Source organism: Neofelis nebulosa, chromosome 8, assembly GCF_028018385.1.
Source record: "Neofelis nebulosa isolate mNeoNeb1 chromosome 8, mNeoNeb1.pri, whole genome shotgun sequence".
NCBI lineage: Eukaryota > Metazoa > Chordata > Mammalia > Carnivora > Felidae > Neofelis > Neofelis nebulosa.
The window spans coordinates 103,007,361-103,024,816 of NC_080789.1; the positions used below are offsets into that span (position 1 = coordinate 103,007,361).

Consider the following 17,456-nt stretch of genomic DNA (forward strand, 5'->3'; position numbering starts at 1 on the left):
AAGAACAACCAGGAATCACTTTGTTATTTCACATCAAAATCGCTTCCAACACCTTATTGTAATTATCAAGTTAGTTGATGCCAGACCACAGCACTGTTACACACACACACACACACACACACACACACACACACTATCCTTTCTGAAAGGCTTAGACTGCAACTGAGAAATAAAGTTTCAAATCAAAAACAATTTAAGTGAATATAATCAATTACTTTGCTCCCTGGGGCCTCATTTCTTTTTTCCTTTTCAAAGCTTGATTCCCCCACTGCTTTCATAGGCCAAATTCCAAAGGCCTCTCCTTGGGATCCTACCTGAGAACAAACTGTGAATTTATTATCAGAATTCAACCCCAGTGCATTTCCTTGCACAGAAGAGATAGTACCACGAGGCTGCTTCATGAGTTTACCCTGGGCTCATCACATTATTTAAAGAGATCCCACATGAAAAACTTCCCTAAAGACCAGTTAAACAAGAGACAAATAACCAGTCACAATATTCCTTGATAAGATCCTTAAAAATTATCTTTAATTGATGCCAAATATGAACAGATCATAAAGTGACAAAAGCAAGTGAAATTGCATAGATGAAAACTATGCGCTTCAGTTAGGCTCTCAGTTCGTAACATTCAATGTCCTCCACCTGACATATTGAACAGTTAGGGCAGGGGAAATGCACAGCAGGTGGAAATGAGACACGCCCTTCACTCAAGGTGTAAGCAACTGGCAAACTCAAGAAAGAAACTAGTGCTTTTTCAGCTTCAATGGTTTGTTGTCCTGACGGTGCACTTTAAATTAATACCACTCAATTTTTAGTTTTGAACCTTGGTAATACCATTATCTTTAATGTTAGAGGTATGTCACGTAGAGTCCATACTGTCAGCTTACAGCTGCTGCCTCAAACAGCTCCCAGACAGTGCACTGATGAGAAGAAAGGTGTTTCTGCAGGTTTTGGAGAGAAGACAACTTTTGACCTGGAATATTTTGCAAGGGGTCTTTTGTGTTTTGTTTTCTTTCCTTGCACCATTTCTTCTTCTCTGATTATGGTACAAAACACTTCTAGACTCTGTGAAGTCTCATGTCATAAAAAGTAAACTCCTAGTTGGCTCCGACATAAAAATCACTGGGACTAGGGCTAATCTCCTTAAAGCTAATAGTCCTGAGGTCAGCAGGGCCTCCCCCCTTATGTACACATTGGACTTCCCAAGGAAACCCATGGTCATTTTGCCTGAGCAAAGAGACTGGCGTTAAATCCCAAGACTTCTGAGCCTTACACTTATACCCTGAATGAGTTCACACAGTGACCCAAGGTAATGGAACAGTTTTGGTTAACAACTCAACTCCTGTCCACTTCTTTACAAAAAATGGTAAGTAAAGTACATTCTTCTGAGATTTACCTGAGTCATGCTGAACATGTTCGCATATACCCTGAAATTCCGTGATATAAATACGAGTATTAATACACCGCATGGTGGATGACAGGCCACCTCCTGAGATTGCAATTCAACTTGGATTGTGTCTGGTTTAAAAATTTGTATTTATTTGTCTTCTTGAAATGAACAGAAACATAGAAAGACTTCATCCTTTCTTGACAAAATGGGAAGATAAAATGGCTGTTTGGCAGTTTATATTCTTTCTAACAATTCTATACCATGGATGGTTACCACCCACCAATTCTCACCACTCCCAGGAATGAGTTGTCCCTGGAAGAAAATGGGGAATTGCCTTCTGTTAATGTGCTCTTTCTCCCTCTTGTCCAAGGCAATCTACCAAACAAGGAATTCAACTGTAAAATTGTTTAAAAGCATGTGTTTTGAGGTCTCCTATACTAAAAGGGAGGGTTAGGAAACTATTTTTATGGACTCTTCAGATGTTAACTAATTTGAAAAAATCTGTAACTCTACACAACATGAAGAAGGCCCTTTATGGACTAAACCAAATTTCTACTTAAAGAAATCTTCTCACTTACCATTTACATGTTTGTCTGTGTTCTAATTCTCAAGTGAGTAAAGATTATGATGTCACCTGTGCTTTGGTTCCACCACAGCTGTACAATTTTAGAGAAATGACTGTCCATCAGCCATATTCCAGAAGAATATGCCATTGGTTCATTTGATTTTGCTAGGCTAACTCACTCATGCACCCTAGTGAACTGCTCTAACTGGTAATCAGTACTCTATTTCTTCAGGGGGAGCGAGGGAAGGCTGTACACAGATGGGGAAGAGGAGTTGCAAAAACAAAAAGCTTTCCTGGCTACAATCTGTCTTCTCTAAATCTGAGGACAGAGGAAATTAATGTCTTTGGTCTCTCTCGAATTCAGATCACTTGAGGTGAGTTAACCCCTTCAGAGATGCTGGGATGGCTAACAGCCCTGGTGTGACCCAGCCCTTCCACTTCCAACCCTATTGAACTAGGGCCCCCAAGCACTGGAAGAGCTGAGCTATGGCTATCAGCAATGTCAGAAAGTCTCTCCTTTTGGAGAAAACAAGCATTCAGGACATGAGCTATTAAAGCTCAAGATCGAGGAAGGGAACTGAAAGGTAAAAATCCCACTACAATAAATATAAGTAAACCAAAAGATAGTCATTCCTTAATAGGCAGTTTTGTTAAGTGCACCTTCAGGTCTACAAAAACATTTCAGCACATTACAGTGCGAGGGGTAAGAGCTTTGTCAAACTTCGCATGCCTATGCTACACAGATAATCCCTGTACTCCATTCCTACTGACTTGGTTGCAATGAGCTACAGATGGATAAGCAGCATTCATTTCCCCCCTACCACCCAAATTCATAACAACTCTTCCCAGATCCCAGGCCAACAGGCTCATGCATGCAGCCCTTTTTCCTGTAACACATGCAGAAGAACCCCAGTCCAGCGAATCTATGAGAGGTATACCAGGTAGCCAAAACCAGTCTGATCAGTCTTGGTCCCATTTTCTCATCCTCTGACCCATCCATCCCACAGTACTGAGTGGATTATTGCTGTTGACGGAGTGCAGCGTTTCAAGTTCTGTGTGTCCTAGACCTCAAAGTCTAAATAAAAGATCAAGATATCCCCAGAATTTTGGGGGAGGTTGGCTTTGTTTTCCCAAACTGGAGATTTTTAAGCAGGTAGGAGAGGAATAGCCAGGATAAGTCAAAGTTCAAAAGAGAAGGAAACATCACAGCAGAGGGTTTAATGCCCTGTGTTCAGATGCTGTGCAGTCCTTGGCCCCTTGTCTTCCATGATGTTACATCAGTCTTACAGATTTTCAAAAGCCGCACAGGAAAGTAAAATATCCGTGTTCTTTCTTTCAACTGAGTCAGCCAGCCTGGGTGTTACTCTAGCTTCTTGGTTTATTGCCTCCCTGCTAGTTCTAGGACAGGTGGGGGAAGGGACAGAAGTAACAGGGAGGATTCCCGAAGAAGCAGGGCAGGAATGTAAGGTGGGCAGGGTGGGCAGCAGCAGGCAGCCACATGCTAAGTGCAGAATGAAGATTCCCCACCTCGGTGTCTTTAAAAAGGCTGTTAGTGCCTCTCCATTGGTGGACAGCTGCCAGGCCCCAGAGGCCTGTGTTACGTGGTTCTCTTTCAGCTAGACCTAGGGTCCCCAGCATTCTCTGGGCTGGGTGCCTGGGGCAGCAGAAGTTAGATGCTCAGCCTGTGAAGCGACTGCCAGGTAGGAAGAGCATAGGCGCATCATAGAAAATATCTGAAGGGAGTGGGCCGGGAGGGAAGACCCAGGGAAGGTTATTATATACGGAGTGTTCCCACATCCACACTGATGCCTAAAGAGAACAGACCATCAGAGATTTGCAGAGTGCTGTTGCTAACAGAGGAGAAATACAGAACTTTGCAAGGAACACTACATTGGACCTGAGGAAGCCTTTCACATCCAGAGTGGCCCTCGACAGGAAACAGATTTCCAAAAACTTGATGTTGGCTTCTGGTGGAGAAGAGGGAGAAAACGGGCTCCTGGTTCATGTCCAGAGTGATGATCGGTCTCAGGTCCCAGTGTACATCCCAGATCAAGCTGCCAAAGGGACCAAGTCCAGTGGATGGCCAGGGAAACAGCACCCTCCTGGATCTCTTCTCTCCTGGGTACAGGATGGGGTGGTCTTCTCACAGTGGTGAAGTGAGACAGGGAGGGTGGAGAAAGCAAAAGCAAAATATCTGTGCCTCAACCCTTCCTCCCTTTTGTTACATAACTTCTCAGCTGTGTTAATGGAGGCACTTTCTGCAGTTCACTGTGGGTACAGGATAAAGGCACTAAGCAACTATTAAATCAATTGGTTGAGTTTCTTCAGGGAGCCTCAAGGGGAGGGCTGAAGTCTCTACAGACCTCAAATCATGACTGCAAAAAGAAATCAGCTCTGCTTTGGATGCATACAAGAGATAAACATGTTCATTTACATCCTAAGAATGCACCAAAAACATGCAGTATTGCACCTTTTTTTGTTTGTTTGTCTGTTTGTTTGTTTGTTTTGCTTGTGTTTATTTTCAGCTAGAAAGAATACCTGTTCTTAGGTGTTGCTATATATACCTTGATGACTTATTTAGTTTTCCACATAGCTTCCCTTTAAGGGATGGGCATATTGGTCCTCTCTCTGCCTACACCTGCACAGAAACCTGACATTTCCCTGAGCAAAGGCAGGAAAATCAACTGAGTGGCCCCCACCCCCCACCCCCCATTATTTTCTTTTGGGCCCTTCATCCCACAAACTTTTAATTTTTATGATTTAAATTTTCTTTACTGCAATCATGCATTAATTAATTCAAGGTACACCTTAATCAAATAGGCCATAATGCTGAATAAGAGAACATGCTTTGAGCTCCAAAAAGTTATTGTTCCCATCTGACTAACATATGCACTTAAATACAGTACTTTATTTACTAATAAAATGGTTAATAAATGAAGGAGTGCACTTTCGGTGAATGCAAATGAAAAAAGGATCTATTTTTAGAAGAGTTGATTCCAACGTAAGCTTATCCCCTATTGTCTGAGTTAACGTTCTTGGCATGCGATTATAAAATAAATATGATCAGATTCAAACATGCTTACATTTAGTTCCATTTGTGCTCTCTTGCAATAAGGAGGCTAAGATTTTACATCCAGTTCTGGAGGCCAGGGGTCAGGGTGCAGGACTGGTGAGAAAAGACCTGTGTTTGGCTCACCTGCAGTTGAGAAATTTAGCAGCACTGCAGACGAATCAGTTAATTTACTTCAGTTTTCTTTTTTCTTAGAGAATAGTATGGATGAGCAGGGGAAATGGGGCAGAGGGAAAATCCCTGCAGACCAGGACCAGTATCAGATGTATAAGGTGCTTTATGAACCAGTCTTAAATAATTTTGCGTGCATGTATGTGCACTTGTGGGGGTTTTCACCTTGTAATATATGGTTGGGATGATCAAAACAAATACAACATTTGTTCATTGCCCCTTTTGGCTGGTATATCATGTTACATATAATACATCAGATGCACTGTCTTAAATGTGCTGTGCAGTTTGCAAAAGTTTTATAATGGAGTCCCATGCAAATTTAAATTTTATATTTCTAAGTGATCGTCTGGTTTTTAGTAAAAGAAAAAAGTTAAAGAAGCCAAAGGATTAAAAATGTTTCAGTATGGGGAAGCATATGAATCTTATTTTACCTAGACTAGCTCATGGACTGAATTGTTTTAAACCAGTTTTAGAAAATACACTTTCTTTTCCCATTTTTTAATAAAATGAAAATAGTTTCTTTTTGCATGAATCTTGAAAGCTTCTGGTTCACCATCCCCCCATTCCTCAATGCAACAATGCATTGACAGTTAAACAGAGCATTCAAAGGCTATTTAGTAAAGTATCTACAAACAGTGACGTGGGTCACTATGTTTTTGTTCTTTTTTTTTTTTAAGTCTTTCAAGCTGCTAAGTGGGGCATTTTTTTAGTTTGATTGGCTTTTTAAACATCGGTGAGTAGCTTGCTCTTATTAACGCAGTTTTGGTTAGCTGTGGTGCAATTGCCAGTTCTGATATTGGCCTGTCTATAATGGGCTATGCTATTATTCATATCCTCTTCGATCTCCATGTACTCAGATTTGCTGATAGTAGAGGAACTGCGCCGACTGAGGTCACTGTCAGAGGCTAAATTAGGGGAGCTAACGTGGAGCAACTGAGCCTGCTCTTCCCCCTCAGTTTCTCGGTGGTAGAAATAGTTGAAATTGGACACAATGACAGGTACGGGCAGGGCAATTGTCAGCACACCAGCGATGGCACACAAGGAGCCCACGATCTTGCCTCCAATTGTCACAGGGTACATGTCACCGTATCCTACAGTGGTCATGGACACCACCGCCCACCAGAAAGCATCGGGGATACTGGAGAAGTGCGACTCAGCTTCTTCCGCCTCGGCAAAATACACTGCACTAGAAAACAGTATGACCCCAATGAAGAGGAAAAAGATGAGCAGCCCTAGCTCTCTCATACTAGCTTTGAGGGTCTGGCCCAGAATCTGGAGGCCCTTAGAGTGCCGGGAGAGTTTGAAGATTCTAAAAACCCTTACCAACCGGATGACCCTGAGGATGGCCAGTGAAGTGGCCTGCTCGCCCTTCTGGTTTCCCTCCTGCTCAGCTATCTCGGTGCCTAGGGTGATGAAATAAGGGATGATGGCCACAATGTCGATGAAGTTCATGATGTTTTTGAAGAAGTCTGTCTTGCTGGGGCAGGCGAAGAAGCGCACCACCAGCTCAAAGGAGAACCAGATGATGCATAGGGTTTCCACGATGAAGAAGGGGTCCGTGAAGATGTTGGAATTGTAGATCACCGTAGTGTTGTCGATGCGGTGCACGGTGCCTGTGAAGTCCTTGTCATCCTTCAGCTCAGGTAGAGTCTCCAGGCAAAAGATGACGATGGAGATGAGAATGACCATGACGGAGACGATGGCGATGACCCGGGCGGGCCCCGAGCTCTCAGGGTACTCGAAGAGCAGCCACACCTGGCGCTGGTATTCCTTCTCGGGCAGGGGGCGCTCCTCCTCCTTGATGAAGCCCTCGTCCTCCCGGAACTTCTCCATGGCCTCCTCGCCCAGCTCGTAAAATTTGATCTCCTCGGAGAACATGTCCAGGGGCACGTTGACCGGCCTCCTCAGGCGGCCTCCCGACTGGTAGTAGTAGAGGATGGCGTCGAAGCTCGGCCGGTTGCGGTCGAAGAAGTACTCGTTCCTCAGGGGGTCGAAGTAGCGCATGCGTTTCTTAGGATTGCCCAGCAGTGTGTTGGGGAACTGCGCCAGGGTCTTGAGCTGCGTTTCGAAGCGCAGCCCGGAGATGTTGATCACCACGCGCTCGCAGCACTCGTGGTCATCGTGCTCCGCCGGCCGGGGGTAGCTGCCTTCCTGGGGGTGGCCCGGGGCGGCCGAAGCCTCGTCCACGTTCTCTCCGGACATCACCGTCATGGTGGAAGCGGGGCACAGGGGTGAGAGACCAGGAGAGGGCCGGGGGTGGGAAGCAGCGGGAGAGGAGGGGTGGGGGGGACCCAAGCGCCCCCCCCCACCGGAGTGCGCGGCTCCCCCCACGTTCAGGGGGAGGGGCTTCAAAACCAGCAGGTGGAGAGATCTATGACTTCCCTTCTCGTTACCTTCCCCTCTACCCTGTCTTTTGCTCAGTTTGGAATCCCCCCTCGCCTGCAGCCCGGGTGCAGCTTTTTGTCGTGGGGCGGGGGGGGGGGGGGGAGGGTTGGTATTTCTTCCTGCTGGAAGGTGTCTTAACGCAGTGCCGTTCTAGCGGACCCGGCCATCCATTCGGGGGTCACCCTGTCCTCCCCTCCCCTCTGCGACCCTCCTAGGACCGGGTGCAGAGCCAGCTCAGCAGATCCCCTTGCCTGCCACCCCTTTTGCTTCTCCTCGGCTCTCCCCCCTCCTACCCCTCTTCGCCTGCCGCCTTCTAAGCTCCCACCAGGGCGATCGATGGACGCTGCAGAGAAATAGAAAGTGATACGGGGGTAGAAAATCAGAAGCATTCAGATGGGACGGACCTACAGACACCGAAGAGCACAGACCTCTAGCTTGTTTAGAAAGCACTGGACTCTTGCTAGGGTTAGCACATACACACAGACAGACACACGCAGACACCCGGAAATCCAAGTTTGGGCTCTTCCATCCCACTTTCCCCAATGCCCAACAGCCGATCTGTTTACAACTTCGTTAAACTAAAGATCGGGAAAGCGCCGAGAGACGCTGAGGGAGCTCTAGGTCCCGGGCAGCATCCCCACACCCCTGACTTCTCCCACCCGGTGCCGCTACCCCCGCTTCTGCAGCCCCGGACGGGGGAGCCCCCTACCTGGCCGGCCGGCTTGGCGCAGGGGCGGTGCTGAGTCGGCGGAGAGCCCGAGTCGGAATGCGGCAGGTCGCCTTTGCAGTACCCGGCGGGAGCGGCGACCGGCTCCGCGGCAGCATCCGAGAGGCGCTTGGCAAAGTCGCCGCCCTCGCCCCCTCGTCCTACGCCCCTTCAGTGGGACAATCCACTGAGTGAGCCACTACGGCGGAAATGTCCGTTCCCTACCCCCATTCTCACCGGTTGCCAACAACCTAGAGACGCCGTCCTCTCGCTGGTGCAGGGAGTTCCGGAGGATGCGGGGCGGAAAAGCAAAATGCCACCCTCTCCCGAGGCTCGGAAGCAAATGACGATAAACAGCACTCTCGCCCCCTCCTAACACTTATGGGAGCCCTTGATTCGATCCTGAAGGAGGCGGGCGAGCAAGAGCTTGGATCTACATGGCTCTCGGATCCCCTCCGCTTCCCGCACCCCAGCGTGGACCTCGCTGAGGCTCCGCGGTGCGCGTGGAGCCGTCAGGAGCTCCGAGTGGGGCAGGGTGCGTGCGGCGGCGGGTCCGCTCGGTCCATTTCTGGGCGCTGCAAGATCAGCAGAAACCTGAGAAAGCGCCTGGAATGCGGAGCAGCGATTGGCCCACTCGGGCGTGGGTTGGGGAGGGCGGGGGAGGGCAGGAGCGAGGAGGTAGATGGAAAATATGAGGGGGTGGCTTGGCAGAGGGGGGTTGTCATTCAGTTCCCACCCTTGCCGGAACAGCTTTTTCCTTCTCTTGCCAGAAAAGCCGACCACCAATTCTCCTTCCCTTATGGTGCACAGCCCCGCAAATGCACGCTCCCTGGCCGCGACCTTCCCCGGGAATTGCACATTAGAAATGGTCAGGTCCGACGCAATGCAGGCGGCGGTGTTCCTGGCAAAACTCCTCGGATGGGCTTGCGTTTGTGCAGTCCCACGATAATCGCCTTCTGCCGCCATGCTCTGCGTGCCATCCCGGCCCTCCCGCAGGGGTCTCTCTGCAGGGGTGACCCAGCTTGTCTCTGCCTGACGGGCAGAGATGCGCACCTTGGGGAGAGCTCTGCAGTTGAGGCTCACTGTGGCTGTGTTGTATGTGGTGTCACTGCGAGGCGGCGGTGCTAAGAGGCTGTCCCTCCTTGACCTACGATGGGAGTTGAAGTTTTCTTACGATCAGATTATTCTGAAATACGGAGAATGTGATTTGTGGACAACCAAAGGCTTCGTGGGTCTGTGGGGCTGTCTGCCAACTTGATGCTAATTGGGACGAATCTGAGAAGCAAGTCGCCTGCCCACCTCCCACCTACGTCCCTCCTCCCGTAGCCACTTTTCTCGGCCTAGTGCCTCCACAAAGCCACTTGCAAGGCTTGCAACTTCTTCGGGAAAGGGTCCGCGCCGAGGTTCAGGGCAGCACGAGCCGGGGGCGTGCGCGGTGCACTCGGAGTGCGGCTACAGCTGCGCCCCCAGACGTGCTACGCCTCGGCGCCCGCAGCGCGCGAGAAGGCAGCCGGCAGCTCGGGTACTTCAAGTGCTACGGAGTCTCCGAGGAGGATGCAAGAACCCGGAGTCACCGCTGATTGGTTCCCCCGCTGCTTTGGGACCACACTTCCACCACCGAGGATCGCGTTGCCTCCCGCCTACACCAGCCACCACTTTAATCAAAGCCAATGATTGTATCCTCCCCACTCTATTGTGGCTAGTGGAAAGCAGGGGCCTGTGTGGGGTTGCCCAAGGCAGTGCACCGATTCTGGGTACGGAACTAGTTGAACCCCTCCTCCAGATTCAGACTCCAGCATTCCTTTCAGAAAAAGAATATTTGTTCCCTCCACTCCTCCGGATTCATACCCTACCCTTTTCTTTTACGAACAATGAGTTCTCCTAAACTCCTCCGAACCATATTAAACACTGCCATTTCCCTACCTTCCACACACAATATTCCTGTACCCTACTAACTCCAAGGTTTCCTGCCTTCCTGTGCTACTGCTTTATTACAGGAAGGAAGAGACTGAAGGAGGAAGGGAGGAAAGAAGGAAAGAATGAAGGAAGGAAAAAAGGAAGGAAGGAAGGAGCTGTGTACTGAAATACGACTGGCAAGTCCCCTGTTTCTGCTTTTACTGCTGCTGCTGTTACATCCACATCAATAATAACCCTACTAGACCTGATGAACATTTCCTGACCATGTCCCAGTAATACTGGGCTTCCTTACTCTGCTTTTGCACCTCCTTCTGCCTGTAACTCCCTTCCTTCTTTTAAAGGCCTCCAAGACTGTCATCTCCCTAGCCTCATGTGGATTGCATTTGCCTTGATTCACCATTTGGAGATTTTCTTAAGAGAAGAGATTTGCAGACCGCATGGGATCTCAGGTCCTGAAATTCAGGGCTTTGTTAGGAATAATAAAATCCAGAGGTTTACACCAAGGAATTGGAAGAATGGTATTGAGCTAAGAATTCAACATTCTGGATGCAAGCCCACCATTGATAGGGGTCTAAAGATATGTATTCGCTCAAATATTTGCTCAGTCTCAGCTGTGTGTCAGTCTTGCTCAGCACTGCAGACACAGTAATGACTAAGATATGCAAGGTTCCAGACCTCACAGAACTTACATTCTGGTGGGAGAGACAGACATTAGGTAAAGCAAATTAAGAAAAGGGTATATGGAGTGACAAATATAAGTCTGAATGGATAGGAAGGGCCTTTGCATAAGTAACAGTTAAACAAAGAAATTTAAGAGAGAACAGGGGCTCCTGGGTGGCTCAGTCAGTTAAGGGTCCAGCTTCAGCTCAGGTCATGATCTCGCAGTTCATGAGTTTGAGCCCTGCCTTGGGCTCTGTGCTGACAGCTCAGAGCCTGGAGCCTGCTTCAGATTCTGTGTCTCCTTCTCTCTCTGCCTCTCCCCTGCTCCCATTCTGTCTCTCTCTGTCTCACAAAAATAAATAAACATTAAATTTTTTTAGAAAAAGAAGAGAGAGAACAGGGAATCAGAAAAACAGAAGCATAGATGTAAGAGCAAATGCAAAGATCCCAAGGCAGAGACAAGTTAGCATATTTGGGAAACAAAGGAGCACCAGTGTGGCAAGAAAGAAGTAGCCAAAGAAGGGTGTTGCAGAAGGTAGGTCAGAAAAGTAGGGAGGGACCAAATCATGTAAAGCCTCTTAAGCCACTGTAAGAATATTTCATTTAGTAATATAATATGTTCCATGTAGTAATATAATATGATTTGCCATTTTAAAGATTATTCTGGTTACTGGAAACAGGCATGAGGTTGGAAGTTATTAAGTAGTACTGGCAATGATGGCTTAAACAAGCAAGGTACTGGTAGGCTTGTGAGAAGTGGTTGGAATAGAATTACATTTTGAAAATAGAGATGGCAGGATTTGGGATGTGGGGGAAAGAAACATTTCAAGAACATCTCCTAGGTTTGTAGCCTTAGTAACTAGGTGGATGGTGATGTAATTTACTGGAGGAGTGAATTGGACAGCTTCTCTCTCACCAGAATGTGAGCTACACAAAGTCTTGGACCTTGTGTATCTTGGTTATTACTGTATTGGACAGTAATAACCTCAGATTCAGTAAACCTCTCCTCAGATTCCCTCCACTTTTCCATTCCTTTTGCCCTGAGGCCACTTGCCTTGCTTTGGCTGCTGCTGGAACACACAACTCTGCATGGGCAGCAGATTTCTGCCTCCTGAGGTTGACCACACTGCAATGATTTGGATTTCTCAAGACTGGAAGAAGGTCCAGGTGAGCAGCACAGCTATTTGGAGGCATTAATCAAATGGACCAGTGAGAGCTTGCCCAGTAGTAGATATGAGATAAAATGAAGCCTATAGATAAATTTCCTCTCCTTTAATCTTTTCAGGGTCAAACAACTACATAATCTAGTGACAGGGATGCATATCTCTGTGGCTCATGAACCAGCTGCCAACTTGGTAACTCAACACCCTATATTTGAACTTTATCTTCCCTATCTCACTTCCACTGTCCTTACTCTCACTGCATGGGGATCTTACCTTCCACTAAATCATAAGTCTTGTCTCAGGTTCTGTTTTGTAGGGAAACTGAGCTGAAGAAGAAGGAATCCAAACATTGGTTTGAGACACGTTAAGTTTGTTAAATACCCAAATGAAGATATTGAGTAGGAAGTTGGGCATGTGAGTCTAGAGTTCAGAAAGGTCTGGATAGATCAGGATTTGTCAGCCTCAACACTGTTGATCTTTGGGCTGGATATCTTTTTGTTGTGGAGGGCGTTTTCATTTTTTTTTTCAACGTTTTTAATTTATTTTTGGGACAGAGAGAGACAGAGCATGAACGGGGGAGGGGCAGAGAGAGAGGGAGACACAGAATCGGAAACAGGCTCCAGGCTCCGAGCCATCAGCCCAGAGCCTGACGCGGGGCTCGAACTCACGGACCGCGAGATCGTGACCTGGCTGAAGTCAGACGCTTTACCGACTGCGCCACCCAGGCGCCCCATTCATTTTGTTGTCCTGTGAATTTTAGGATGCTCCGTAGCATCCCTGGCCTTTAGTCACTAGCTGCCAGTAGCACCTGCTCCCAGTTCTGACAATAAAAAAATGTCTCTAGACATTGCCAAATGTCCCCTCAGGGGCACTAAGAGCTACTGGGGCGGATGGTAGTTAAATCCAGAGTACTGGACTAAAGCACTTGGACTTGAAGGTAGAAGGATAAGAGGACATGTCCAGGGATTTTGCTTCAGGATATTCTAATTCTAGGGACCGAAAATAGGAGGAAAAGCCAGCAAAAAATGACTGGTAAGGTAAGCAAACCAGGATAGTATAGGGTCTGTCAAAGCAAATGAGTAGTATTTCAGCAGAGACAGAACAATTTTGTTAAATACTGCTGATAAGATGAATAGAATGCAGAACTCGCAATTGACTATTGGCTCTAGAAAATTTGAACTGATAATAGATTAAGAAAGGAAAACTGACGACAGTGGGTAAAATGAACTCTTGGAATTTGGGGGTCAATCAGGAAAAGAAAAATGGAGTAAAAGCTGAAGAAAGGTAAAGAGTGACAAAATTTTTTTTTAAAGATTAGAGCTACTATAATATGTTTGCATGGTAATGGGAATGATTCTGTAGAAAAGGAAAAGTTGTTGATGTGGTAGAAAGAGAAAAATTGGTGCAATGTTCTTGAAAAGGCAAAAGGAGAATGGGATTGAAGATCCAAAAGAAAGGGTTGGCCTTGGAAAAGGACAGTCTCTAGAAGTGAGAAAGAGAGAGCAAAGTTCAGACACAAATAGTTTAGTAGATTTGGTTGTGAGAATTGGTGGACTTTCACTCATGAAATCAGAAGCAATTTTCTCAGTGAAAAGGAAAGCAAAGTCATCAACTAAAAGTGAGGACGGGAAGAAAGTCTTGAAAGTTGGGCGGGGAGGGGCAGGGAATGTGAAATAACCACCCAAGAGAATAGTAAAGGGAAAGGATTAGGAAATGTAGCAAGATTGCCTAGCAATACCACTGGCTCCTTTGTGGTGAGGACCATGCATTTCAGTGATCAGGCCTTGAGTATTTGAGATAAACTTGGAAATAAATCATGATCGAATTAGTCCAAATGATCTTTTATGGGAAAATGTGAAACTAGCTCTAAATATAACCTCCTTCTTAGCATCAATCTTTCTTAAGGGCTAAGTAGTAGTAAGGCAAGAGATAGCATAAGAAGTGATCTTACCAGGCAAGGATATACCCATGTGAACTTACCTTAGATTCTGCAGAGGGCAGTGTCACAAGGAGAGGAATGGCAGCCCTCAAGGCATGAAGTCTAATTGTAAATGACAATATAGAACCACTAGAAGGCAGGAAGGAAAGTTCAGAAGCTCATCAAGGGTTTAAGGTGACCATGAATGGTATGGATGGCTTCTTTAGCCAGGTGTCCTATTGCTGACATAGGCTTAACTGTGGATGCGTTCCAAAGGTCTGTGAACCCTCTGAAATTTTATACCCTTTATTGTACATGTAAGTAATCATTTCTGAAAACCATGTTCATAAGTGATTTTTGTCAAAATCTCAAAAGGAGATTATACTAAAACAGTTAAAAGCCTAAGTTTTTAAATCAGAGATGGATTCTAATTTAATCACTCTGATCTTAGGTAAGTAATCCCATCATTTTACATTTTCATCTCCTTATTTGTAAAATGTAGTATCTATATCATAAGCCATCATGAGCATAAAATATATATTGAGAACTGATCAGTAGTGATTGGATAGAGTTAAAGTTCAGTGAAATGCCAACTTCAAGGAAGTGACCAAAAGGTCAGGAATCATTACATTAGACAGGTCTTTAATAAACATGCACTGAGGGCAGAGCAGCCCCTAAATACTCAAGAATAAAAGAAAAGAACAAACGTAATGCCTACCCTTGAGAATCCTTACAGCGAACTTCAGTGTTCAACCATAGCAGAATAGTTGGTACTAGACATTTCCTACCACCATAAACTAGAAAGCTGGATAAAATATAGGTGGTAACACTGGGCAATAGGCAAGATGGAACTGAGATCTCTTAGAAAAGAGAAACAAATGAAGTGAGCTCTGTGACCACCTTAGCTGTTTGCCTGAAGATGCTTTCTATAAGCTATGCAAGGAGATGGAGCCCAAGCAGAGCCCGGTAAACTCCCTGAGTTGAGGAAACAGAGACTGGAGTCTGCTGAGACTGAGCTGAAAGTTAGTTACACAGAGAAAAAGCACCAGAAATATTCATGGAGGATCCAGTATAAAGAGGTGGGTGGCAAAAGATGAAGTCAGAGAAGCTGGCAGGAGCCAGGGCATGAAGCTCCTCATTGGTCACTGTAGTGGACCCCCACTGGTTTCCTCCTAAGCTCCTAATCATCTCTCTTCTTTCTAACAGAATTATCTAACACATAGTCATGTGCCTGAAGAGAAGCCAACTGTTCCAGTCTCTCTCAAGAGAAACTGGCCCATGACCCAATCCTTTTCAAGGAAATGTGAGGGGAAGTCTGCTGGAGAGCTTCAGGGAAAGACATCCTCAATGATAAGAAAGCCATAGAAAGACGTTCTCTTCATCCTCTTGACTTCATGCCTGGATGAGTCAGTGCTATATCCATCCTGCTACTGGTCCAGCCCTGAAGATGTGATAGCAGAAGGAGAAAAAGAACTTGGATCCTGGTGGCATCATTGAGCTGCTGAATCAATCAGCCATGAAGCCTTTATACCATGGGACTCTCTGTTATGGAATTCAATAGTTTTCTTATTGTTAAGTTAGAGTTGAGCTTGCTCATGAAATCTCATGAAAGGATTTCCCATTAAGGACTTTAAAGAGACTTGCAAAATATTAGGGATCTAAATCATTTGATTTAGATGCAGGGGCTCATATCAGTTACAATTCTTTCTGATAATAGAAGTGGAAACTTAACCCCAAATTGCTTAAATTTAGAAAGGTAATTTACTGGCTAAGAAAACTGAGCATGTTGGGAACAGAGCTGCAACTTCAGGAAAGGCTTTACCCAGAACTCAGGGCTTATGGCCAGGACCTATTTTTCTTTCTTCATTTCTCCATTCCTTTTCTGAATGCAGACTCTACTCTCAAGCATGGCTGCCAGAAATTCCATAGGCTGTATACTTTGTGTCTGATAGGAAATAAGTGCAATTCTCTGATGGCTCGAGTAAGAGCTTTGGAATTAAGTCTTAGTGACCCTGATTGTCCTGACCAGTGTTGTTTACCCATCTTTGAACAAATCACTGCAGCTAGGAAAATGGGCTGTCCTGACTGGATTTAAAAATCAGGGCTCGCCCCTGGAGATGGAATGTGGTTAATTTCACCCAAACTATGTGGTGGGAAGTTCCAGAATGCTGGTGAAATGCTGGTGAAATGCTGGTGAAAAGGATAAGAGAGAACTGCATTGTAGGGAGGCAGAGCAGAAAGTGATAAAGAAAGTTAAGAATGGCTCCTGGGTCTCGGGTTTGGGCATCTGGGAGAGAAATGCACTTCATAAAGAGAAAGGAGCACTTCAGGAAGGTCAGTTAATATAAGCAATAGAGTGAGATGTAGGTCATTGGTTGTCTTAAAAAAGCAGTTTCAAGTGAGTGTGGAAACAGATGCCAGATTGTAGTAGTCAAAGAATGAATGGAGTGGGCAAGTGAAGTTAGGACTAGTAAGCATTCTTTGAAGAATCTTGGAACTAGAAGGCAGGAGAGAAATAGAAGGAATAGCTAAAGGGACTGTGAGATTGAGGTAAACTTTTCTGTCTTTAATGTAAGAGAGATTTGAGCATATTTAAATATTAATGATGATATGGAGTGCCTGGGTGGCTCAGTTGGTTAAGCATCCAACTCTTGATTTTGGCTCAGGTCATGATCTATGGTTCTTGAGATCAAGATCCAGGTCAGGCTCTGCACTCACAGCCCAGACCCTGCTTGGGATATTCTCTCTTTCTTTCTCTCTCTCTCTCTCTCTCTTTCAATAAATAAACATTGTTTTTTAAATGCTAATGACAATAAGTGAAAAAACCAGAAGGAAGAACAAGATTGAAGATATAGGCTAGAAATGGAGTAGTTAATGGAGCAAGATCTCTAGGAATGATGAGTAGAGGGATGCAGAGCACAGCTAGAAGAAATCTTAAGGAAGAGTAAGGGACTTTTTCTTTCACTGTGATAGAGTGGAAAGAGGGGAGGACAGATGGAAATGGATTACTGCATCTGTAATGGGAGAGTAAATTTGGGAAACCCACGGAGATTCCATCTGAAGGTTTCTAGTTTCCCAGTGAAGTAGAAAATGTTACCTACTAATGGACATACAAGGGGAGACCATGAAAGGTAGAAGATAGTCCCAGAGAAAAGTGGATTAAGAAAACATATGCAACCCTACCATTTCGTCTGACATCATCTAGAAGGTGACATAGTCTGTTACCATAAAGATGCAATCTTCTTATGGTCAATCATTGATGCAATCAGAATCCAATGACTGGGATATTTCTTAACTGTTGCCCATTAGGTCACTTTCCAATACAGTCAGACTCCACCTCAGTTGGAATCTCAGAGTTACCTTTTCCCCAGAACACCCCTTTTCTTCTTGTTCATTTTTGCCCTCCTTTCAGGATCCTGCTCCATCCTGCCTTTCTTCTATGGCAGACTGGAGAAAGCATTTTGGCCCTTGTGTCTGAGCCTGGAGAGACCCATGCTTATGTGTATCCCAG

The 17,456-nt window shown here is 45.7% G+C and overlaps 1 protein-coding gene across 1 annotated transcript; it reads right to left on the bottom strand.

Moving 5' to 3' along the window:
• Positions 1–506: 506 nt before the first annotated feature.
• On the bottom strand, positions 507–9,007 carry KCNA1 (potassium voltage-gated channel subfamily A member 1). The gene is made up of 2 exons (XM_058743952.1): positions 8,291–9,007; positions 507–7,924 (listed from the first exon to the last, which is right to left on the bottom strand). Exon 2 carries the CDS (start codon positions 7,405–7,407, stop codon positions 5,920–5,922), a length of 1,488 nt encoding a protein of 495 aa, XP_058599935.1. The 5' UTR covers positions 7,408–7,924; positions 8,291–9,007; the 3' UTR covers positions 507–5,919.
• Positions 9,008–17,456: the final 8,449 nt, after the last annotated feature.

Excerpts from the sequence above, each read along its gene's own strand:
- KCNA1 (XM_058743952.1), bottom strand. The coding sequence starts at position 7,407 with ATGACGGTGATGTCCGGAGAGAACGTGGACGAGGCTTCGGCCGCCCCG.